At 48.2% G+C, this 24,574-nt stretch overlaps 1 protein-coding gene across 12 annotated transcripts in view; it reads left to right on the plus strand.

The window, feature by feature from the left end:
* Window positions 1-600: 600 nt before the first annotated feature.
* ATP11C (ATPase phospholipid transporting 11C (ATP11C blood group)) overlaps window positions 601-24,574 on the plus strand; it is a 58,176-nt gene continuing 34,202 nt past the window's right edge. For all 12 annotated transcript variants that reach the window (XR_012630649.1, XR_012630648.1, XR_012630647.1 and 9 more), the window contains exons 1-3: window positions 601-744; window positions 19,321-19,440; window positions 21,260-21,349. Coding sequence is in view for 8 of the 12 variants with exons in the window: in XM_074882246.1 (XP_074738347.1) it covers window positions 718-744; window positions 19,321-19,440; window positions 21,260-21,349 (237 nt within the window). In the remaining 4 variants the exon portion in view is untranslated. The remainder of the gene's footprint in view (window positions 745-19,320; window positions 19,441-21,259; window positions 21,350-24,574) is intronic.

The following is a 24,574-nucleotide window of genomic DNA, read 5'->3' on the forward strand; positions in this document are numbered from 1 at the left end:
GGCTGGCAGGCTTAGCCACCCAAGGGCCAGTGTTCTTCTGGCGATGTGCATGGAGCCTCCTGGGAAGTTTGCAGTGGGAAAAACACCAGGGGACCCTAAATACCTGCCATGGTCAGCCATGACTCAGGGTGGGGGGGAAAGTGCTCCAAGGGGTGTTCATGATATTTGCTTGAGCATCAGGGCAGTGACTGGACTTTTGTACCAGAGGATGATTAGGAGGGAGGCGACATGGCGGGGCTGAGTTAAATACAAATTGCACCCGGTGTCTAACCACTGCTGTGCTCCGCTGAGGGGTGGAAGGTGGGCACGAGGGGTCTCGCCCAGAGGCTCAGGGGGCTGCGGGGACGGCGCTGCTCCCGGGCCCCTGCCAAGGCCCTTCCCCTCCGCCGGGTCACCGGGGCTCGGGCCGCGCCCTGTCCCGGGGCCCCGCAGGACCCTCCCCCGGCGGGAGCTCCCCCCGCCGGCCCCGGCCGGCACTACAGCTCCCAGGCTGCTCCGGGGCAGGCGGTTCCCGCCTCCCGGCGGCGGCGGCGGCGGGACAAAAGCGGGGGCGCGGGGGAAGTGCCGGCAGCCGAGCGCGGCCGGGCCGGGGCAGGGCGGGCATGGTGCGGGGCTGGTGGCGGGGCCTGCGGGCAGCCTAGGAGCCGAGCCCCGGAGCCGAGCCCCGCCGCGCCGGGCGATGCGGCGGTGAGGGCGGCGGGGCCGGGCGCCGCCGCGATGCTCCGCCGCAGCCTCAGCCGCCTGGTGAGTACGGGGGGGGTGGGGTGGGGGGGCGCACGGCGGGAAAAGTTCATTATGATTTATTTTTGTTTTTTATTTTATCGGATTTGTTTTTCCGGGTGTCGGGGCGGGGGGGGACGGGGCGCATCCCCGCGGCGCTCCCGGCCCGCTCCTGCCAGCCCGCCGCAGCGGCAGCTCCCTCCCTTGCGAAACCTCCGGGGTAGGGCCCTGCCCGCGCTGCGGCTCTTCACGAGAAGTTGCCTTTGCTGTGAGAGCCCAAACCTCTCTCTTTTTTTTTTTTTTTCCCCTTTTACCCCCAAAACCTAGAGGCGGGGACTTCTCAGTCCCTGGAAGCATGCACCCCAAATCGCGTGGTTCAGGGCGGGCGAGATGCAGGGCAGTTGTCAGGGTGCTGCTTTTCCACCCGCTTCGTGTCCCCAAATACGCTAAAAACCCCGGTGCCACATAAGCTGCTTAGAGATTTCCCTGTGACCTCATTGCTTGGCCTGAACTCTAATTACTCATTTTTAACTCTTCCACAGCAAGTGTGGTAAACCCAGTGTTTTAACATAATTTCGGGAGCTTCTGTTTGTTCAGCAGTGTCATTTATTGTGCAGTGCGTAGTTAACAAAGTTCCTCGAGTTTAAACAGCAGGCACCTTGGAGGTGCAGGAGCTGTTTCTTGAGGTGCGTTGTGCCTCTGGGCACCCGGTTACCTGCCAGAATAATGGGCTCTGCTCGCGGCTGCCCGCAAGGCCAGATGTATTTTCATATTCACTTTTGTTTTTGAGCGAGCCGTTTGTGCCGGATTTCCAGGTTTTCAGCACAAGGGACTCTAATCTCCTCTTTAAGTCCAAAGGTAGCTCTGCAGCTGTTCTGGGGGGGGGGGGGGGGGGGGGAAATGGTTAATTTTCCCATTCGTAGGTAGAATTTCTGTTGCAGGTTTGGGATTAGCCCTGTAGAGAACACACCTACTGCAACTATTGTTTTGCAGCCCCGGGACAAATGTTATCAGAACATGGTATCAGCGCAATGGTATCAGTGCGGTTTCTGACTTTGATGGCTTTGAATTTAGCTCTGCCTTGTGTTAGTGCTTCCTACCCCGCCCTTGCAGGAGGCGTTTTCTATGTCGTATCTGGAGGCATTTGGGGTATGAAGCGTCTCCACTGAGTTCAGCAAAAAGCTTTTTTAGGTGTCTGCCTCCCGTGAGCAGGTACCCACGAAGGTACCTGGTGGGGCTCCGGCTCCAGCATCTTCCTCGCATGTGAAGTGTGACCCCTGCGCTGCACGGTGGTCCTGCCACCTCTCGCAGCTCCTCGGTGTGGGGAGGGAACGTGCATCACTGCTGGGGTGTGATCTCCACTGGAGGTGGAGAAGAAACAGTCCTGAACACTGAGCGTGGCTATTTCCAACCGCTTTGTTTAGGGCTAAACTGTGGCAGCTCATGTTTGAAAGGTTAGAGGTAGTCTTCTGGTTAGAGGAACAGCTCTGCTCAGGGACCAGAGCAATGCACCAGGGTGTTTGTAAGCAGCATTAGAGCAGCAACGAGCTGTTGTTTGTTATCAAGCTGGTGCAGGTGTCCCTGGCCTTGAGCAGATAGCAGCTCCCACCACCCGCCGTCCTGCTGCCGCTCTGCCCCAGCCCCACAGGGTCTCCCAGGAGGTTTGGGTTGGTCCCCCCTCCTGCTCTGTGGGAGTAGGGGACAGCCCGTGGCAATCTCCACGGAGGTGTCCCCAAGCTGCTGTCTTGCCCTCGGTCCTGTATGGGTGGCACGGGGCTTCATGCGATGCTTGTCTTGTGGCTGTGGCATTGCAGAAAATTCACCGCAGTTATTAAAGGCTGCAGATTATCTGACACTTAAGATCCCATAGGGCTACTCAGACAAATGTCACCTCTCCACCGTGTGGTCTCTGCCAGAGGCTCATAAATACCAACGGATATTAAAAATCCTGTTTTCAGATGTATTTCACAGCTTAGACATGATGAATGTGCCTGTCAACATGGCACTTACATTGCTCCGTTTCTTCCTCCCGTAAACTTTATTCTGGATGGGGTATGAAACGAGGTGGTAAAAAGAGCAAGAAGGGCAGAGTGGTGTATGTGGGTCTGCTCTGCCACCCTGGGGTACAGACTGATGCTTTCTCCAGAAACAAATTGGATTCTCAACTTCAGTTACACCGCTGAAATCATTCCTGCTGAAAGAAGAGTGGGGCTGGGATCGCTGCGGGGAGGCGGGATTGAATTGCCACAGTTAATCCACTTTCAGGAGATACTGTCAACTTGAAATATAACTTTAATTCTGTTTTGGAGACGGATTCTGGCATTGGAGTCTTATTTTTAGTCTCATGCTACTTGTATGGCTGTTGTGGGGAGGATGCAGGAGTAGAGTGGGGAAGCCTGTTGGTGACTGGGAAGGGTTTGGGTCCGTCTCCTTGTGCTGGGCTCCTTGCACGACTGGGGTGAGCACTGCTCACTTTCAAAACTCACTTGACAGACGCCTGGGAAGCGCGGGTCCCTGTGCTGTACATCAAAAACAATGTGCTTTTTTTCTTTAATTACTTTTCCTGGATTCTTTCAAAGCATGCAGACAGCTGTACCGCCAGCCCACAGCTACACCACAGCTCTGCTGATGCCACGGAGCTGGTGCCGATTCGGGCTGTTGTAAGAGCTAAGAAATGCAGGAAGAAAAGTTACCAAGGACCCTGTTGTTTTCAGTTTTTCCCCCCATTTGCTTTTATTTAAGGCCCATCTGGAAGCAAGCCCCAGGAGCTGTTTCACTCTTCACAGCACGGGAAGGCTGAAAGGGGGAAGCACCCTGGGATGCTCTCCCTCCTCTCGAGGTGGCTGGTGTTGGATGAGCCTGTGGGCCAGTGCTTGCCCATCGTGGCATTCCCATCTGGGTCTCATGCGTCTGCAGTTAATGCGGGTCCTTACTCTGGTATTTTCCTATTCTTGTTTAAAACCCAGGATAAGTAAGAAAGTAACAGTTTGTAATTGGGAGCAAAATTCTTCATCCAGTGCAGTGTCTAACAACAGGACCTTAGTTGTGTTATTCCCTTTTAATTAAATATCTTGGGGCCTGATCCTCTTTGCAGCCCGTGCCCTGGTAAATCCCTGGTGTTCAGCAAGTGCTGGGCTGGTCGTGAGCTGCTGGCTCTCAAGAACATTTGCTTGATGTTGGGGGAAAGAAGACTCCTCTAAGACGGGCATGCAGTGCTTGTCCCTGGGCTGGACCCGTGTAGTGACTCGGTGCCTCTGCCTTGTTGTGGGCTGGTAATGATGTTTCCTTGCTGGTCTCCTGGGGTTTCCATCCCTCTCTGCTGTGCAGCTTCCAGCGATGGGGGTACCCCCAGGTTGTTTATGGGACTGTGTGGGGTCCTCCACTGTCCCCCCCCTCCCTGGGACTTGTCAGCTCCCCCGGGTCAGGACCTGTCCCTTGGTGTCCTTGCTGGAACACCTCAGGCTTGTCCACAGCGGAGGGACTGTAAGGAAAGCGAAGAGGATTTGTTTTGTGCAGCCCTAAAACCAAGGAGCTGCCTTTCTAACTGACTGTTACTCTTAATTTGCATGCTTGGTGCTGCTTTCATGTGGAGATTTTCCATCTGGGGCTCATTTTGTCTAATAGAAAAAAATTGCATGCAGACCGCCACGAGGCAGGGTTGCAGGGGACAGGCAGTTGAGGCTGAGCTTTAATGTCACCTGTAGCTTTGTCACTTCTGTGGGGACTGTCCCAGCCAGCCTCCCTGGGCTCTGCTTCGCCACTTGCTTTGCATCCCCCAGCTGCGCCTGCCATGCCGCTGGTGTTCTGCAACAGCAGGGAAGGGTTTCTGTCATTAAGTGCTTGAAAGTGTCACAAATTTCCTTTCCAAATTCTTACCCTTCCTGAAGGGGCAGGGGGACTGCTTCTGTCCCTGTGGGTGGAGGCTCATGTGCACACAAGTGGTGCCTGGTGTGAGATTTGAGGCTCCCTTTGGGCTCTGCTGTAGTTTTGCAAAGCCCCTTTTTGAAGGTTGTCTCACCCCAAGTGCCCCCCAGCCCCACACACCGGGCGTGAAGGCTGGTGCTGCTAAGGCGGGGGGGTCTGGGTCAGGGTGCCCCACCGCAGGCAGGGCCAGCGTGTGGTGGTTTGTCCCCTCGTGTTCCCAAAGCCTGGCCTGGCCCTTTTGTGGAGGAACAGAGGCAGGAGAAGGCTTGTGTTGACTCAAGAGGTGTGTGCCGGATGTTGGGGACACAATTTGAGCCTGGGAAGGAGCAGGGCAGGTGGTGATGCTGAGCCCTGTGGGGCAGGTCCTACCTGGCGTTCTACAGGAAAATACTCCCATTGAGACCTGTTCAAATGGCAGAAAATGAGAAATGGCCCAAAGTCACTTTTTAGATAGGAAATAAATTCCCTGTTGGTGGTGGGGAGGGGCAGGTGTGAAGAGCCCCTGGGGTGCACCAGACAACACAGGGGCTGACCACCACCAGCTGCTGCCTGCCCAGACCCTGCCCAGCTTGGGGGGATGCTGGAGTACGTCTTGTGGGAGATGTCTGAGTCTGGGGTGGAGGATGCTGATTTACACTCCCGTCTTTAGTATTTGCAGCAAATGTGTAATAAAGTCTATTTTGGGACACAGAGCACATCTGCGATTTTCTTTCACGCTTGCTTTTTTTTTTTTAGAGAGTGTGAACCAAACATTACAGTGTGTGATTGCAGTTCCTATTCTAATAAGAAAGAAGAGCATAGGTAGGAGTTGGAAGCTCTGAGAATTGCTTTTTTTTCCCCCCAATCGAGCCATGTTAACACCTTGAGAGTGAGGCTGCATGTCAAATACCTTGTACCTGACTGCCAACTTCTGCAAGAAGCGTTTTGCTTTCATTAATGTGACAAAAACCTGCAAGCAGTAAAGGTTGGGGCTGGGCTGTCTCCATGACACCGAGTGGCAGTTCTGCTTAGAGAAATCCCACACTTCAAAAGGGTATGGATTTTAATGAAACAACTTGAATTTTTCATGAACGTTGCTGGAATTTATTTTGTAACGTGTATTTAATGTGATAACAATGTTTCATGTGCTCAGGGCCAGTTCCCCTATAGCAGCCACAGGGCAGCCCATGCTTGACCACAGAGAAGACAACGGAGGCTCAAACTGGGAAGCCAGAGCTGCAAAAGGCTCTTTCCTGGGGCTGCAATCCCTTATTGATGCCCTACCCTGGAAAATGGGAACACAGGAGTTTCTCAAATTCCTGTAACCATTTATCTTTAATGTTGCAAAGCAGTCTCCTAACTGTAGCCTTATTCCCAGAAATAGCTCAACCATTTGGCTATAAATAAATAAAAATCAAACAAAAAAAACCAACCTCGGACAAGCAGCTGCATGGAAATGTTCACGTGTGCGGTTAAAGTTTGGAGAGGTTAGAAACTGCTTTAAGGAGGGACTGGAAAGCACCGGTCAAACATTAATGATAAATGGTGCTGCCAATTAAACCAGCGGTGTGCAGAAACTTTTCTGTGGAGAATAACATATGTCTCGAGGCTGTATTTTATTCTTCACTCAAAACCATTTTTGTCTCCTGTTGGTATTTTGCTAAGAATAATAATGATTGTCTGGGCTGTGCAGGGAAGGTTTGGAACTGAACTGACTTGAGTTGCAGTTGAAGGCATGGCAATTTGCTTTTCACAATAAAAATTGTAAAAGCAAACAGGCTGTCTATTAATAGCAGGCTTTTCAGCCTTGCCTTTAATTTCATCCTGTTGCCTTTGGTTTATGCACTTCCTCTCCGATTAAAACTGCTGCTTTCTGGCTGTAACTGTTGATGTCCTCTCTGGTGGAGAGATTTTTTTTGAAATGTTAGTTAAAAGTAAAGCTGGTGGGGCAGCATTACTGGAGCGTCTCAGCCAGCAGAAACCTTCACACCAAAATTAGTTGTTGTTCTGCCAGTGACCATACTTTTTGCAATGCAGGCTGGGTCCCTGTGAGCATCTTCTTCCTATGGTACCCATCTCTTATCTGCAGCGGTGTGCAGCAGAAAAACAGCCTTTGGCTGTTAATTCCTTGGAGCGTGGGACTCTGTGTCCCCTTGGGGGACTTTAACCTGCTGTCCTTGCTGAGAAAATGCAGGAGTGGCCAAGTGGGGGGACATCCCTTGTGATACCTGGGGCCAAGATCTGCCCGCTGGAGGAACTGCCATTGCAGGGGTGAGTCAGCCCAGCTGGGGTGTCTCAGAAGGGTGAATTTTCCAAGGAACTTGGACATGGGATGGCTGAGTGCACGGTTAACCCGTTTGCCTTTACTAGAAAACATTTGCTTGGGGGATTTTTCAAGGGAGTTTCCTGTATTTAATTGTGTGTAGGAAGTGGGTGCTGAGGCCTGAGGGCAGCACAGAGGTTTTCCCGCATGGCTTCCCCGGCTCGGCTGGTCACTTTGGCCTTTTGTCTAAAAGTGTCCCCCAGGTCTCCCACCGAGCCCTGCCCAGGGGAGCAGGCTAGGTTACGGTGGGGAGCAGGCGGCAGCTCTTGCCCTGTGCCAGGACAGGCTATCCGGAGGTGATCTTAGACAATACCTTACCTACGGGTTTAGACTGAAATGTGCTCCTTGTTGCTCATCTCAGAAATATTTATGTGCTTGCTGAGGTCTGATGTGGGGAAGGATGGGCTGGTTTTTGCCTAGCAGGTTTTGCCAGTGCTATACGCAAGGTGTTGTGGACTTCACCTGCCCGTGCTGTCCCCAGCATCCAGACCTGGGCTTGGAGCTCTCCCCCTCCCCAGCTCTCTCATCTCTTGCAAGTAGACAATATCTTAATATATTGTTTTTTCTATTTTAATTACCAAGCGATATTGAGGTTCAGTGGTTTTTATTAGTGTTTTCGCTGTTTGCCCAGAGATTTGCAGCTTTCTCTAACTTGTGGGGACCGTGCAGATGCCAGGCTGCGGGCAGGGCTGGTCCCCAGCAGCTCAGGGTGCTGGGCTATGGCAGTTTCTGCCTGCTGGTGAGTAGCCGTTGCCGCACAGGAGCCTCCTGCCACTGGGCTGCTGTTGGCAGCCAGTGCTGTATGAAGGACACGCTGGTGAAGTGTGATGTGCTCAGACCACGTCTTGCCTTTAGGGACACTGTGCCAGGCAGAAAGTGTGTCCTGCTCATTGGAAATGGGTAATAAGGATACTGCTGCTCACATTGCTGATGACTGCAAGCCATTTATTTTATTTTTTTAATTATTATATAATAATAATTATATAGTAGTTTCGCTCTCCTGTGTCTCCCTACACCCTTTCCACAGGCTGGCTCTATGACCCCAAGGCAGCCCCAGCTGCTCTCGGTGTAACCATCACACTGCAGTTTACCAAATTGGTTTGAATTATCCAACATCCAGCAAATTGTTTGCTAGTGTTTCCCTGAATTGGTTAACTTTTGATTTGGGCAGTTAGTATTTTGCTTTTTGCGATAAACTTGACTCCAAGACTTGTGCATGGAGCTGTTACATGGGCTGCCATCACCCTTTTGTGGTAGGAGAGCAATGCTGATAGTACCTGTATGCCGCAGGGGGTGGGCAGTGAGTGGCAAATTGTTTTAAAGCTTGATTACTAACTTGTAGCCTGGGGAAATGGTGAAGCTTTCCTGTTTTAAAAGGTCTCCTTGGGCTCCTGCCCTAACCTGGCTCCTGCCTGGCAGCCTGCGTCAGGAAGAGCCTGTTCTGCCCGGAGGCTGCAGTGACTTTTATGTGTATATATATGCATTAAATATGCATATATGCAATATATATAGACACATGAAATATATTTATTCTTGCTTATGAGCTATTTCTTGGGCTTAGCCAAAACCAGGGAGCTGCTGGCCAATGGTTGGCACAAGGCACCATTTGATGACTGTAAAGTGCATTTGGATATCAAGCTGGGTGCCCGCAGGCAGGGTGGCGGGGCTGGGTGGGGAGAGGAGCCGGCTGATGCGCTCACCGGGGGCTCGCTGGTGGAAGGGAAGCAGTCTTGGGTTATGCTTTCCCTCCCCTCTATCATTTTTCGTGCTCTCATAGGGATGCTCTCTGCTACAGATACTGCTCAGAACCAATACTCTGTAAAATTTAGCTCCTTATGCAGTCCCCTCCACACGTGATTTGCAGTATGTCCGTCTCTCTTGTGGGCACCTGTTGCATCTTTCTGACTCCGGTTATTTTTTTTTCCCAGAACTTCAGTCATTTTGTTTGAGATGGAATTCCAACCAAAGCCAATTTAGTCTAAAAGCATGCCTGCTCTTGACATCAAGCCATAATTGATAGCGTTTGTAGTTCAGAGACATTTGTCCTGCTCTCTGTAATGAAAGCTTAATGCATTTATTTTTGATCTGGCTGTTTGTAAAGGGCTTTTTGTTTTCTTCCTGCAGCAGAAAAGAGGGGTAAGCACCTGTGAGGCTATCGTAGCTGGGTATTTTGAGAGCAAATCGGGCTTCGTTATTTTTGTTCACAACTTGAACAAGATTCCTATTAACCTCCTTTGTGGCCTTGGATGAGTAATGCTTTGCTGCGGGCTTTTTGCGCTGTGATTTCAGCTGAATTTTGCGGGTTCTGTAGGTGACAGGGCCCTTGGTCTGGCCCCAGCCTTGGTTTTGTAAGGCGGCATGTGGAGGGCTTGGTAATTTCTAGCTGTGTATTTTCAAACGGTCAGCAAGCAGTCTTTGTCTGGCCTATCTTAAAGCATGCTGTACACCTTAATAAGATTTTATAAGACTATTAAAGTGGGAAACAGGCAATGCTTACTTGGTAGATGTAATTTGCAGTATTGTAGCAAATACACTGATATGTGAAACGGAGGAATCCTATTTTGTACAGTAAAGGATCTAGAAAAGCTGAGTAAGGTGTGCAACAGGCAAGACTAGACAATTTGAAGCGTTTCTTTGGTATTGCAATCCAAGATCTTTTCAGCAGTAATAAAAATTAAGTACTGCTAGACTGCAGCAATGCTGTGCTCCATCGTCTGAGTCTCCACTGGCTTAAGAGGAAAAAAAAAAAATCTCACTGCCGGGAAATTAAATGTAGGGGGAAAAAAAAATCCACTTTGTGAGCAGCCCTGCCATCTTTTATTATGATTTCTGTGTAATTCCTCCCAGCGTTTGCACAAAGCCAAGTGGCTGCCTCCGGTAGGGACCAGGGTGATGTGAGGTCCCGAGTGCTGCCTCCGGGCTGGGGGAGCTCTGGCTGCACTTGGCGGCACCTGCTCAGCAGCAACCCCTGTCTTACAGGGGGTGCAAAGCCAAGCTTAAAATGCAACATTGATTTTTTTTTTCCCAACTTGCAGGGTGGTATTTTGCATGCCAGTTTTGTTCACTCTGAGTTGTGGAAGGTTTTTATTCTTAATTTTTGTTTCCCCCTTCCTTCCAGCTCACCTTTTCTTATAAATGTTTGCTCAGGGAGGGAGCGTAGTAAAATTAGCTGCGATGCCCAGAGGGCTGTTGTACTTGTATCAGCCAAATTAACGTTGTGGAGTACATCATTTCCGCAGGGTGGTTTCTTGCAGTGAAGTTGAATGGATGGAAGTGGGATTTTCCACTTGACAAGTACCATTCTGGTAAGTGCAGGGTGGGAAGATCAAATGTGCAGAGAGGAAATCTTGGGTGAAGGAGCTTGTCTGGATAACTGTGAGAGCCGGAACGCCCTTATCCTGGTCCTTGTCTAGAGAAGGCGATGGTGGGATGGGGATGGCCGTGAGTCATCTCCTGGGATGCTGCCCTGCTCTCCCGCACAGGATGGGCTCGTGTCTGCAGCTGTCGGTGCCGGGATGGACCACACTGAAACCCCTCGTGCACCAAGCCCAGCATCCCAGGGCTAGCTCAGACCTCATCTCCAGGTCCCTGTGGATAAGCAGATTTTCCTCGTGGTGCAAAAGCTGGCTAGCTGTGTTGCTGGCATTGCTCGGCGCGGGTGCTTGGTCAGCCCTGGGCAGTGCGTGCATTGCGGGAGCTGCTCTGCAGCTATGTTACCCAGCCCGGCAGGAACATGAGCCAAAAGGATTTCCTGAAGATAAACAGTTCTAGGCCACATGTTGAGGATTTCTCTCCTGACTGGGTGGATTGCACTGATCCAGTATCCTGGTGTAACTGTGCCTGTGGCCACAAGGATAAATCTGTTGGTTACTGTAGTATCTGGAGATGAAAATACTCCAAGTGGGGTCTGTGGAGCTGATTTTGGCTGTGGAGCCAAGGGGTGAAGTAGGTGACTTCTCCTCTCCTGCTACTTCTCTGAAAACATTTATCTGCAGTACAGCAAGGGGAGGGTTAGAAAATCACAGCTTTTATTTTTTTTGGAGTGGAAAAACAATCTGAACCAGCGTGAGTGAGTGGCGTGGGGGGACTGGGACCTCGGGTTACCCATTGCAGGGGCTGAGGGCACCCCATGATGCTGGTGCAGGGCTCAGTCACCCCATGATGCTGGTGTGGGGCTCAGCCATCTTCTGCAGCCTGGATCTGCCCTCCTGTCCCTCCCAGTTGCTGTTGTGGGAAGTAGGACAGCCTACAGCCTCCCTGGGGGGATGCAGCTTGGGCAGGCCTGAGTACCGGCCCTTGCTTCTGGGTTGCTGCGGTGATGTACACCCTGGTAAGGGGGTCTGCAGCCTCTGCCCCTGGCAGGTGGGCGGCCGGGGGGGACTCACTTCCCGGAGGAAAGGGAGGAAACTGCTCTGGGAAATGGGCTCCTGGCTGGTCAGCCAGCAGCCTGGCTCTGAAATGCTGGGAAAACTTAAAAAAGGGCAAAACGTTTGTAGGTGGCAGAGGTCAGAGTAATGTCTGGCCAAGCTGGGATGCACAACATAGTATTTAGGGGTTTTTTTTTTTGTTTCCATAACTGAAGAGCTCAGGCTTTCAGAGGACCAGAAAGCAATGGGAAAACCAACAAATTATAACTCTGCTGGCTGATGCAAGCATTGACAATTGCAAACTTGGAGGTTTTTCTTCCTGTTTGCTCTTACTTTAATTTTTGCCAGGGCAAATCACTGCTCTGGAGAGCTTGCTGCCCTGCTAAAATAGCTGCCAATGAGCAGACATATGTGCACAGCTTGAGCTGGGGAAAGGAGGGAGGAAGAGGTTTGAAGACGGGAAGACCTCATTGTATTTGCTTTGTGACCTCCGCAAAACATTTGGCTCTTATTCAAAGTCCTTTTTCTGTTCTCGAGTCTGAAGTGTTCCTATGAGCCTCAATTTTATATGCCGGCAGCATGCTGGTCGAACTTTTCTTCTGGACTGCCAAAAATAAAAATATGCTGCTTGTATTTCAAGATGAGCGATGGTTTCATAACCCTGGCTGCCAACAGGGCAGGGGAAAAAGTGTTGAGATCCTGAAAACTTCCAAAGGTCGGTGGTTATGTTTGAACAAGAGCAACAGATTTTCCACAAAACAGCAGCGCTGAAGGAATACTATCCCAATTGATATCTGCTGGCTTTGGTCTGGGTTTGGCTTTCTGCATCGTATGTGAACCTGACTTTCTGCAAAGCGCTGCTGAACTGAAGCTGTGATTACAGACGATGTGGCATATTTGCTGGGAAGATGCAGTACTGCGTGATTTGGGTGTAGACTGCTTACAGATGGAGAAAGAAAAACACAACCAAACAAACCAAACCAAAGAAGCTCTTTTCGTCTGTCACCCCAGTACACGGCGCTCCCCAAATCCGGGAGAGGGCTGGGCTCTTCTGTAAATTTATTATCTGGGGAAAAAACTTCTTGTATTTCCTCTCTCCACCCTTCTTGAATCTTTCAAGTAGCCTTTTCCCCTGTTCTCCCCACCCTGCCGTGTCTGTCTGCTTTTATCGGTGGCTTTATTGGGCCAAGTCAGCTTTTCCAGAAAGCTCAGCCTGATTGGGTTCTGCTGTTCTCCAGCCCATCGTCCTTGCTGAAGGTGACCTTCCTGCAAGCCCATATGGTGAGGCAGCATGTCCTTGGGATGTGGGGGGGCATGGGGACAGGCTCTGGCCGCAGTCCCTCATGTTGCTGGACACACCTCGACTTGCATTAAGGATGGTGTGATCTGGGTCAGTGATGCTCTGCTAGAGCATGTCATCTGCTGCTTTGTCATCCTCAGCAGGGACCAGGGACGAGGTCTGGGTGTTGAGTCCCATCATATGTTGACCACGGTTTTAAAAAGAATGTACTGGTCCTTTTTCCATGGCTCTTCTTTTGCTCTTGCTTGTTCTGTTTGCTCTGGGGGCTTGCATGCTTACCCCCTGCTGCCCTCCCTCGTCTTGGGGGCCCCAGCAGTCACTCCTTGGTGGTCCTGTTTTCTCTCTGGCTGAAATACCAGTAGGAGCTTTGGCATCAACAGAGGAAAAGGGATACTGTTTTAAATGTCAACCTTTTGTTTTCCCAAGGTACCAGAGTTCCCTCTTCCACTTAGGGATGAGCAGCAAAAGTCCCCTCCAGTGGGAAGCAAGCTCGAAGCTGTGCTCACCTTCACCCCTTTCTCGTGGACCTATGGGCTCTTAGTATTCTAAAAGCAGTGTTGGTTTTTTTTTTTTTTTTCCCCCCGAGGACTGTGCATGTTATCGACCTTTTCCCGCAGGCATAGGGGAGAGCAGTGGGGTTGATCCTGATCGATGGAGTTCTCTCCATAAATCAGAAGATCTACCTAAAAATGTGGTCGGTGTGGGTAAGCATAGTCCGAGCTGCTAAATTATTAAGAGTTTTCTCAAAGCATCGCCTGTACTTGCATAGAAATGACTAAGAACAAAGAGTAATAGAAAAATTGGCAAGAAAAATTTCAATTAAAAATATATCGGCTGGAAAATGAGGTTGGTGTGCTGAGCCACTTTTTGAGACTGCCGGACGGTTTGAGGAGGTTATGGTAAATTTGAGGAAGCTTTTTAAATTTGTGTATGTGGGGGTTTTTTGGTTCTTCTGGGGATAAATGAAACAGGAGCTAGAACAGGCTGTTTTGGGAGGTGGTGTTATTTTTGCAGGCTTTTTTTGTAAATCAGGTCATCTTCTCTACTACTTTTATGATAAATGGAACAATACAGGAGTGATTAGACTTTAAACTATTCATAAGATCTAAGCTAAGTAATGTGATTTAATCTTCTGCATATATTTAATATAAGCTGTGATTTCATTCAAATGTTTGAGCTTTGTACTTGTACCGTATAATTATCTCTAGTTTTAGCAGATGTTTTTTTTTTTTAAATGCCTGTGGTTTTTATTAGATCTCTTTTCTATGAGTTATTTGTTTTTACTTTGTGGCTTGAAGATATCTTCAGCAAACACGAAAGGAGTTTCTTTTGATTAGTAAGTTCTGGTTTAGGTGCTTTCTGAAACTATAGTAAATCAAATGGTGGGTTGTTTCTTTTTTTGCCACTATTTTTTTTTTTTTGGAAATGGGGCCAGCAGGTAGCACAGACACTTGTTTTCCATATGGGGGATATAATTAAATGCTGTGTTTTGCAGCTGCCCTAGAAATAGCCCACTTAGAGTGGCTCCTTGTCAACGACGGCTGCGGAGCACAGGTTCACCTCTCCTGTTGAACTCAGTCTAACTCCATTAATTTTTACCCAGGCTTGCTAATTTTTATCCAGGCTTGCATTATCAAGTGCTGACTGGGTTGTGTACAGGGTGCTGTGATGGATTCCCAGAAATTTGGGAGGGTGGGTGAAGAGGAGCCTCTCCAAGGGGCAAGCAGGAGCTGTTGTGCAGGAGCAGGACATCTTTGTGGGAGATGGGCACAGATGGAAAGAGGCACAAAGGGAGCCTTGCCCAAACTCAGGCAAAGAATTTGGGGAGTGCTGTGGGCTGCAAATGTAATTCTGCCATCTCTGTGTAATGCTCAAGTCATAAATGATGTTGGGTCATTAGTTCATTAGTTGCATCCATGGACTTTTTTAGCCCTGGTCTGAGGCCTTCAAATCATACCCGTTCCCAACTCCTCAAAGAAAAGTTTATAGCAAAATGCCAAGCCTCAGCTGTCCTTCCATGGGCATATTGATGTGTGTAGATGGGCTTTTTAAATTTGGACAACGTAAGGAAATAGCCATTATCCCTGATGCCTTCTTTTCAGAACTGCTGCTTCTGGCCATAAGAAGGCTTTATGCAAAGTTAAAAGTACAGGGAGGTTGGGTTACATCAAAATATGTAACAAATACGTTCTGTATCTGAATTCCTCATGGCATGAGGAAGGCTGTACTGCAGCAGCAGCACATTGCCCTGCTGTGCGTGCAGCAGAGCATGCGTGCCCGCATCGGTGACGACGATGCGGTTATTTATTACTGCAGCCTGGGCACCTGGTCCTGCCCAAGGTGGAAAGCGAAGATAGATAGCGAGCTGCCAACTCGGAAAGATGTTCCTGGCAGAACAGCTTTGCTAGCTGCATCTTTATCTCCTGTGATTTGTGTTTGGCTCTCCGGCTGTTGTCTTCCAGCTGAGCTTCTTCAGGAGAAATCTGGTTTGGATGCTCTGCTGAAAGATTGACTTGCTGATGGTCTTGGGTGGATGCTGGGGGAGCGGAGCAGGAGCCCTGAATTGAAGCTTGAAATGTTGCACAAGACACCCGCATCTTTGAGGCTGGTCTTCAAGTGGTGTAAACAGGATAGTGACACTTCTCAAAAACAGCTTCTGTGCTCCTTCCTCCCTCTCATTCCTGGGGTGTACAGTGTCCCCCGGGGTGCTGCTTTGTGTCTGCCAGCTGCTGGGAGCTCTTCTGGGTTGCTGGGGCACGGTACAGCAGAGAGGGGACTGGGGTCACCTACCAGCATCCCCAAATCCTTGTGGCTTGGTGGGAGGATGCAGCGTGACTCCCCACTGTGTGGTCCCGAGGCTATGGGCAGTCTGACACTGCTGATCCCTACAGATAGCTCTGGTTCTCCCAGCACTCCTGCAAACATCATGCCTTGGGCAGAGGGAGGTGATAAAGTGCACATGAGGGGAATGCAATTGTTTATTTTCTTAAATAATCCTTTTGGAAGGCTTGGCTCTAAACAGCAGAAGAAACTGGGTTTTGCTTGCACCACATGCTGTGGACCATGGGCTTTATAAAACCCTACCAGGCAACAAGGCAGCTGGTTGAATTGTATCCAAGTAATATTTTCTTTTTCTTTGCCATCAGAATTAAAATTTTTGATGAAAGACGATTGGGAAAAGTTGTCTAAATCCTCTCCCTGCTAATCTGCATATTTTATAATTTTCCCAAAAGCCTGACAGTTACTCCCTAAATCTCTCAAGTCTCCAGTGAGAGCCGTTATTAAGACTTAGCAATCTATTAGCAACCCGGTGAGCCGTTTGAGGTGAGCTTGTCAAAATAAGAGCTTTTAATTGCAAGGCTGAGCCAATGCTTCTCGCTGCCAGCGTCGTCGTGGTGTGTGCTCACTTTCTGGAGGTGGAAAAAGTGGAGAGATGTGGCGTGAAGCCGCCTAGCTGCTCGCGTGGCTGCGTGATGGTGTGACACCGTGGGGTGGTTGAGGGGAGTGGGAAATGAAATGTCAGGAGCAGTGGGAGTCTGTTTATGCCACATAGTGAGGACTTCTCCCTCTGCTGCCACCATGGAGGACTCTGGTCCACCATGGAGGGGGTTCCTGTTGTCTTTGTAGGAGATGCTTCAAATAAATAACTGAAGGGGAGTTGGGTGAAAGCCCACCTAGGAGTTGGTGGTGATAACTTCGTGGAAGGGCAGAGTAGTGGGCTTGGTTAGCTAACACACTACACCCAGGGTTTGGCTTCTCTTCTTCATATGCTCCAGGTTTTCTATGGCTAACCATGGATAGTTTTGCAGAGTAAATACTTGTGTATATTTTTCCAGGAGTGTTTTAACAAGAGCTCTGTTGCTTCCATGCCAACGCATGTGTCTGGCAAACCCTCACCCCTACTCCTTCCCACCATTCTGCTGGCAGCACAGGCAGGGGAAGCTCTCCCCATGCTGGAGGGATGCTCACCAGGCATGCCCAGCTCCAGCTCCTGCCCAGGGACATGATGGAGACTTCAGGCTTGGGGACAGTCTGTCTCTGCTCCCCAGCACTGCCGTGATGTGGATACATGGCTCTGCCTCTCGTTCCTGGGGCACAGGTTGGTGAGACCCATGGCTGCCACCTCCATAATGCAGCAGATACATCAGGGAACCTTTTTTGGGTCTGGTTTCTAGTTCAGATGTGCCATTTACCACAGCAGGCAGTGGTGGTGAGCCTGGGAGGGTGGTCAGCCCGTGCCGGGGTGGTGGCATTCCCTTAGCTGGGAGTGTGTGTCTGCCCCATCTGTGTTTGGTGGAGGTGGAAGCAGCTACCGGGGTGCTGGTGGCTGCTGCTAGCTCTTCGTCCGGGCAGTGCAGGGACACGGCACAGGGGTGCGAGAAACTTTCATCTTCTGCTCTAAGCAGCTGCTGCTGGAAGTTTGAGGATGGCTATAGCGGGAGCAGTCATTACCCCAAACCGGGTTTAGGCATGGTGTAAAAACATTTCTTTAATTAAAGATGCTGTAGGCATGGGTGGGGAGCAGGGGGAAGGAAGAGCTACTGCTTCCTTTGGGCAGACCCTGCTCCTGGTGCAGCAGGAGCCATTCAGTTGACACTGCTCCAAGTACATAAATAAGTCTGGTTTAGATTATTTTAAATTCTTTTTTTTTTTTTTTTACACTTTCCCCGAGCAGCAGTTTATCCCAGGCCTTGCTGTCTAACCGTGGTTGTTTTCAGAGCACCTTTACTCTAGGTGGGTTTTACTTGCAGCTTGACAAGCTGCCTGCAGCGAGCCCTTCGGACAACCAGGATGCTGAGCCAGACCCAGGACACGCCAGGAGCATCCACCTGTGGTGGGCCGAACCCATGTTGGGCAGCTGACACGGGATAGGGATTTGGCATTTTTGGCACCTGCCTTGTGGGATTTCAAAGCAAACAAGCTCTAGGGTTGAGGATTAGTAAGACTAAGTGGAGTATGAACAGTATTTGCTGGTGTTTTAGCATACCTGCTGCCTGCTAATGCCCTTGAACCATGAAAAGTGACAAATGTCTTCCCTGCTTATGTTTTAAAATCTAAAACCTTAACTCTAAGCCTCTAAACCTTAGCCTGCCCTAAGACAACCCCTTTTTCACCCCACTCCAGCTCCTCTTAATGGGCATTTTAAATTCACTTTATAATTTTAAGTTCAACCTTGCAAAACACTTCCTGGTGCCAGCTGGGTCTCCTGCCTTGGCTACAAGTATCTATGATAGGGATACTTTGTTATATGCAAGGTGGAACCTGGACAGAATGAAAAGCTGATTTTTAAACTACTGCACAGTTTTGTTTCTTTTGAAAATAGACTTTTCTGATCCATTGAGGACCTTGCATGTGCTGGGCAGCCCGGAGCTGGAAGCTGATGGAAACAGAGTCCACAGTGTTGCCCCATCCAGCTGAGAGCCTTCCCCAGGGCTGCAGACACTGGCAGTGACCTGCATTGCCTCTGTCTTGCCACAGTGTTTTTAAGTGTTTTTAAATGAAGTTATAGGAAGTTGGAAATTCAGTATTTAAGAGTTACATTTAAGTGGAAGAGCACTGTTACTTGCAGTATATTCAGATACCTTGTTTACTATCTTATTATTTTAACATGCTGTCCATTGGATTGGGAGGATCTGTCTTTAATTTGCTGGGTGCTGTGACCTTCCCTGGGAATCCTGCAAGGACTGTGGGGAAGCCCCGTGTTGCCGGTCACAAGCGTCTTTCGTGCCTTCGTGCAAGGGATGCTCTCCTCCCATAGAGCTGCTCTGCTTCCCCTCTGTTTGAGTTTATTCTGCTGCAATTCTCCTCATCCTTCCCCTGGCTGCTGCGGAGCAGAGGAGCTGTCATCAAGCCCCTGTGACACCAGGTTATCATCCACTTGTGACATCTCGCTCTGCTTTAAAATAAAACCCCAGTAAGACAAGCTGGCATCCCCAGCACCCTGCGTGCCTTTTTGAGGAGTTTGTGATGTGAAACTGTCTGCTTCGTTATTTCTGGTTTTATCTGAGATTTTAAAATAGCAGAAGTACACTTTTTTTTTTGTAAGCTAAATCCCAAGTCTGCGTGCAGCAGTGTGGCGGTGAGACATTTCAGGTGGACTTGAGGGTTTGACAGGAGAGCAAGTGTAGAGGAGGGCGCAGTTTCCATCTTCCTCTGTGGTGTCCTGGGGTAAAGCCTGGAGCCCGAGGCTGAAGTTGTCCCTGTGCAGGAAAAGGTTTGCTGTGTGCAGGTAGGGCTCTCCCGGTTGGGACTAGGAAGAGATGTATCGAAGATAAATTAAATTCCTAGTGGCTTGAAGTGCTTGATGAAGATATATTCTCCTTCAGGAAGGAAGAATTGCCTGGCAGATGGGCACAGGCTGCAAACACAGGCAGCAGATGGCCTGCATAGGGCAAGAACACGGTGGACACAAGCAATGACCTGCCCTGGTCACTGGTGTAGGACAGGCTGTGGTCCTGGGGGGTTGGTGGCTGAGCAGCAGTGGGGATGTCAGGTTACAAGCTCAAAATTGCCTTGGTTTTCTTAAATGACCTTACATGTGCCTCTTTGTTCTCTGTGCTGGAGCAGATAAGTGAATTTTCGAGGTTCCGTTTGCTTTATTTCCAACAAACAGCTTGGTGCATTCAGAAGCTGGAAGCCATTAATACAAATATTCACCTTTTTTTGAGCTAGAAACTAATTTTTCCCTTTCCTGGTTGCCCCGACAGTGTGCTGGGGAAGAGAAGCGGGTCGGTACACGCACAGTGGTGGTCGGGCACCGTCCAGTTTCAGAAACAGATGCGTATGTGGCACAGAAGTTCTGCGACAACAGGATTGTATCCTCCAAGGTGAGCTTGCTCCACTTGTCCAGGTGCATCACGCACAGGCATTCCCTGTTCGTGCATTCACCCTCATTTTATTTGGTGGTTGGTTTTGAAATTGAGAAACTCTCAATTCCTCAAAGATGGATGTAAAGATCCCTTTGCAGGTGGAGCAGCCTGATGTACACCTTACACCACAGCTCCAGTCTCTCTATTGGTCTTTTTTTCTTCCTATCAATCCCAGGAGGGGATGCGTACAAGTTCCTCTCTTCTAGGCTGGATGAGAGCAAAGCACATGGACACATTAGTTTTGTAGGGATGTTTTTGTTTGGTTTTTGTTGGGTTTTTTTAATGTTTTCTGGCACTCCCTTTGGGAAGAGAGGACAGATTAAGTGTAATGCAGCATGAGACAACAGCAACTCAGATTTGCAAAAGGGAGTGGGGATTATTTTATAAATGGACTGAAAAATAAGATTCCCCTCTTTTTATTTTTTTTGGTTCCGTGGGTTTTTTTCTCTCTTGAGAGGACAAAAATAACCATGCTCTGTTTATCCCTTTGGATGAAAGGGGAAACATTCATACTGTATTAATGCAGCTTTTGTTTATGGTGGAAAACTGCGATGACACCCATCTGCCTTCTGCTTAGCTTTTTTCCATGACATTCATGAAGCTATTTCAAAAGATTTGAAGCCTATTCGAGTAAAATATCAAACAAGTGGCATCCCATATTGTCAACACAGCTGGATACATATTACATTGCTTAGGATTCATGATGTTCAGCATACAGTTGGGCTTCAGTTTTGTTGTACTTGAGCTGTAAGGGGGTTTTCCCCTCTCCTTTCTTTTTCATACTGTTTGGATCTTATTTTTGTATGTCTGTGCTGTCTGAGTTTATACTGGGGACAAGTTTTAAGTCTAACCCTGTTTAACTTGTGTAGCATTCCCATTGACATTTCCTGGGCACGCGAAAGTGTCCTTCAGAGAGGACACCTTCCTCTGTTTCGGTTCCCTCTCTGACAAACGGATTGTTTTAGCACTGATTTGAATTCATCCCTGATTTATTCTTGAATGTTCTGTCCTTGCTCTTTTTTTCCATTTATATTTGCTAAGCATGGAGACTTCTTACCTGACCAGTCTCTTTTTATAGTTAAGTGAACATTGGCTGTTTATTCCAGGCAGACTGAAAGATCAGATATTAGACACTCTATTTTCCACGTTGTTCTTAAATTCCACATGTTTTCCAAAGCAAATGATTCAGCAGCCTTCTTAAAATGATAATAAAGGAAAACCTAATAACGACTTTATATGGGCAACATGGCTTTTTTTAACAGAAGAGCAATTCTAAGGTGTTTTTTGGAATTTGGGGAAAAAAAAAAATCTCTGCACTGTGCATTACCTCTTCATGAAATCATGTCTCTCCAAATGCCTATCCAGAAGTAGTTTGCTGAGGCGGATCCGTTTTTTTTTTCTTCTTTTACCCTTCACCATCTCCAACTGTGTGGTTTGGGTTATTTTGACAAAAGATAAATAGTTGCCTACTTTAACGCAAAGAAACAAAAACCCACGTAACCGTGACACACTTCGAAGGAGAGGGCTGGAGCTGGAAGCTGAAGCAGGAGCTCGGGGGCATCTTGGCATCCAGCTGCATCGTGCTCCCAGTTTCAAAGCAGTGACCTGGACCCTTGCCTGGAGCAGCCAGGACTGCTCGGACAGCTCACTGCAGCGCTCTTCGCTGTGTTTAAGGCAAAACTCCTTTCCTATTTTGTGCAGATACTTCCCATTTCATAGCAAAAGTCCCCAGTAAGCCCCATGTCTCTGTCTGTGAGCCTCCCCTCTCTCCCCACAGTACACCCTCTGGAACTTCCTCCCGAAGAACCTTTTTGAGCAGTTTAGAAGAATTGCCAACTTCTACTTCCTCATCATCTTCCTCGTGCAGGTAAGAGCTTTGATACCAAGGGTGGGTTGTATTTACGTACTGATGGTAAGCGCAGCTTGAACAAGAATTGAGGATCAAAACTGACTCTGGTGTTTATAAGTGGTTAGTTGGTTTTTTTAATTGGAAGCTGTGTTATAATTCTGACACACTGTCCAAGGCATAATACAAAATATTTGGGCCTGCCTGAGATGATGTTTGAATGACTGCTGAAACAATTAAAAAACCATCTTAAACCTTTAACTCTTTAACCCTTAAGATCAGTCAGCTGGTGAAAATACATTTCATGCTAGTTTTTTGTTATCTTTATTACTTCTGCTGCATAACTATGTATTTTCCCTAGTTATATGGTATTTGTATATCCTAGTTATAGTGAGTTTCAAGTCAAGCAGGAAAGATAGGCTGCACTCAGTAAAACTCAGAAAATGCATAGGATGAGCTCTGAGAACATGAAGCTTCAGGAAGCTGCTCTTCACGGACAGAATAGCAAATTTTATTCACAAACAAACTTCTACTCTGCTTTGTGGCTTTGGTTAAGGGCTAAATCCTGAGCAAACCTGAATACTCATCTTCCATCAACCAAGAAAACAGGCTGTCAAAATGTATTAGGCAAAGGGAGTTTGGGGCAACCACTGCAGTGCATTTACTCACCTTTTAAATCCTGTACTCAGGCCTGGGGCTCTGCAGACAACCTGCTCTAGGGCTGAAAATAGGCATCAAAAACTCTACACCAGCGTATTAAATGGTACCATGTAGCTACTGCAATCAACCTGCTGTTAGGTGGCTTCTCTGGGGTTTTGGTGGTTCAGGTCTGAGGTACCACTCTCTTCTAGGCCGCGTGTGTAAAAGACGAGCGTCTAAAATGCTTTGTCCTTACAGTAAAGAGTTATGGCTTATAGTAATGTTGGTGGCTGCCCCAGAAATGGGATCCCAAGATCACGGCTGAGGATGGTTCCTCCTGGCAGTGTTACATGAAAGGCCAATTTACCCCGGCATCAGCTGGCGTGCCTCCATCTCTTGATTTCGCTGGCATTGCTCCATTTTGTCAGACTGAATTTGTAATTTGCCTTGAACTGAAGCGATGCCCTGGAGTCGGGATGTCCTTTTTGTGTAGTTGGCCATTTAGTGACGTGGTGTATTACATTTTATCTATTGACCCTCTGGCCGTGAAGAACATGGGATGATCTTGATTATACTTAGAAAACCAGTTGCAGTTTAGCTGCTTACCCGTTTTAGGCACAGGTGTATGCAGGCGGGAGAAGAACCTGGTTATTCCTCCTTGGTTTTATTCTCTGAGCACCTCTAAAATAAGGAAGCAACCCTCATGCTCTATTAGAGAAAAAACAAACCCAACCAAAAAAAATCAACCTGACAGCACTAATACACTTGCTGCTGTATAGAGTAACCAACTGCCCCTGGGTGCTCGTTGTTCTGGAGATGTCACTTGCCTTAAAGAAGCAGCACTCAGGGCCACTCCATTCATTTGAAATACCAAGGGTTATACCTTGATAAATGGCATCTATACTTTAAATGTTGGTGCTTATATTTAAATTATTTTAAATTAATGGAATTGCCCTACGTGCTGCGTTAGGAGCGAAGTATCACAGCGCTTGGGGCATCTGCTCTACCTGCTGCTGAAACCCTTTATCAAATGTCTGTTACTCTGTGACTGCAAATTCAGCTCTTGTTTTAGAGAGAGAAAGTACATGCATTAAACATAAAACACCTATTAGTGCACTAACAGGGCTACAAATTGCTGTTTCTTCTGTTCATCTGTTGCAACACTCAAAGGAAACTGCGAGTAGACTCCCAGTGGAAATGACTGGCCTGGAGTAAGTGTAATCCAAGTGTGTTTGTAGACAGACCAAGCTGATGGCAGTACGCTAATGTAGGAGGTGCCAGGAATGAAAAATGTCCCTTTTGATTGATGGAGATGACTTCTGGATTGTGGACATGACTTCTTCAGTCTCCTAAACAATGAGTTAGGAAGAAAGCTATGAAGTAACAGGAGGATTTTGTCACTTCTAAGTGATTCTAAATTAAGCTGTTGAAGTCCTTAAACAGCTCAAAAATAGCTTCAAAGGAGTCTGCCTTTGATGTTCAGGCTCACTGCTCATGTGTCCCTCGGCTTTCCACCATCCACGAAGGGGAAGAGCAGTATCCAGCCATGGGATGCGCAGGGAGTGCAATCTCCAAATACATAAATGAGTTGTTTCAGAGACTTAATCTAATATTTGTTTTCTTACATCTATAATACAGTATTTGTGTGCACAGAAATCATATCATTTGTTCAAACAAATACATAAAACTGCATCTTGTCTGGTGCAGAAAACTCCTGCTGGGCAGCAGGAGGTCCTCTCCCTTGCCCTTCTCAGCTAAAAGCCAAAGTTCCTCTGTATTCCCAAGATCTGTCCAATTTTTGCAAGATAACTCCTGGGTGACTGACCTAAACTTCAATGATGCCACCCCAGTGAGCGGCCATCACATGTGCTGTGTGCAGTGTGTCTGTGTGACACTTGGCACCATCCTTGCTCAAGGCTGTTCCTTCAAAGTCTGGTTTCTACCAGACTTTCTGTTTGTAAGCATTTTACACCCATTTGAATGAGCCAGGGCTTTGTGTTCCTGGAAATACTTATTGTGTTTATCTTGTTTTACCCTCATGCTACTTAACTCATACACCACTTACCTGGCTGCTTCTTGCAGCATATCTCTTCCACTTCAGTATCTTCTGGCTCTTCTCTCTTTGGGTCTAACAGTGCAGGGTAAAATTGCAGCGTACAGCATTTCATAGAGTTAAAAACTTCCATGTAGCTTCCTCCCAGCTGATAAGAGCAGTCCTGTCCTTAACACAGCATTTTATGGGCAGCCTAAAACAATAAATATACAGAGGCTGCTGTTTGTGAGCGTGCCAGGGAAGTGCAAACAAGTGGAGGGAGACAAAGTCTCTTTGTGGGGACACAAAGCCTTTCTGCTGAGCTTCCCTGTCCCTTTCGTCACAGTGCTCACCATCTGCCTCTCATGCTCCTGTCCTCTCTGGGCACAGCAGGAAAAATGGCCAATTTTATGTGCCCTGGTTTGGAAGATGGGGCAAGGGCATAGTTTGTCCTCCTCTTACATTATTCGCTCCCAGTTATGAACCTGTTCTGCCATTCTTATGCTTCAGGCCAAGTCATGATACAGTCAGAAGAAATAGTGGTTTCCCACAGCCTGAAGGTTTAATTAATGATG

This window comes from Strix uralensis, chromosome 13, assembly GCF_047716275.1.
Source record: "Strix uralensis isolate ZFMK-TIS-50842 chromosome 13, bStrUra1, whole genome shotgun sequence".
Taxonomy (NCBI): domain Eukaryota; kingdom Metazoa; phylum Chordata; class Aves; order Strigiformes; family Strigidae; genus Strix; species Strix uralensis.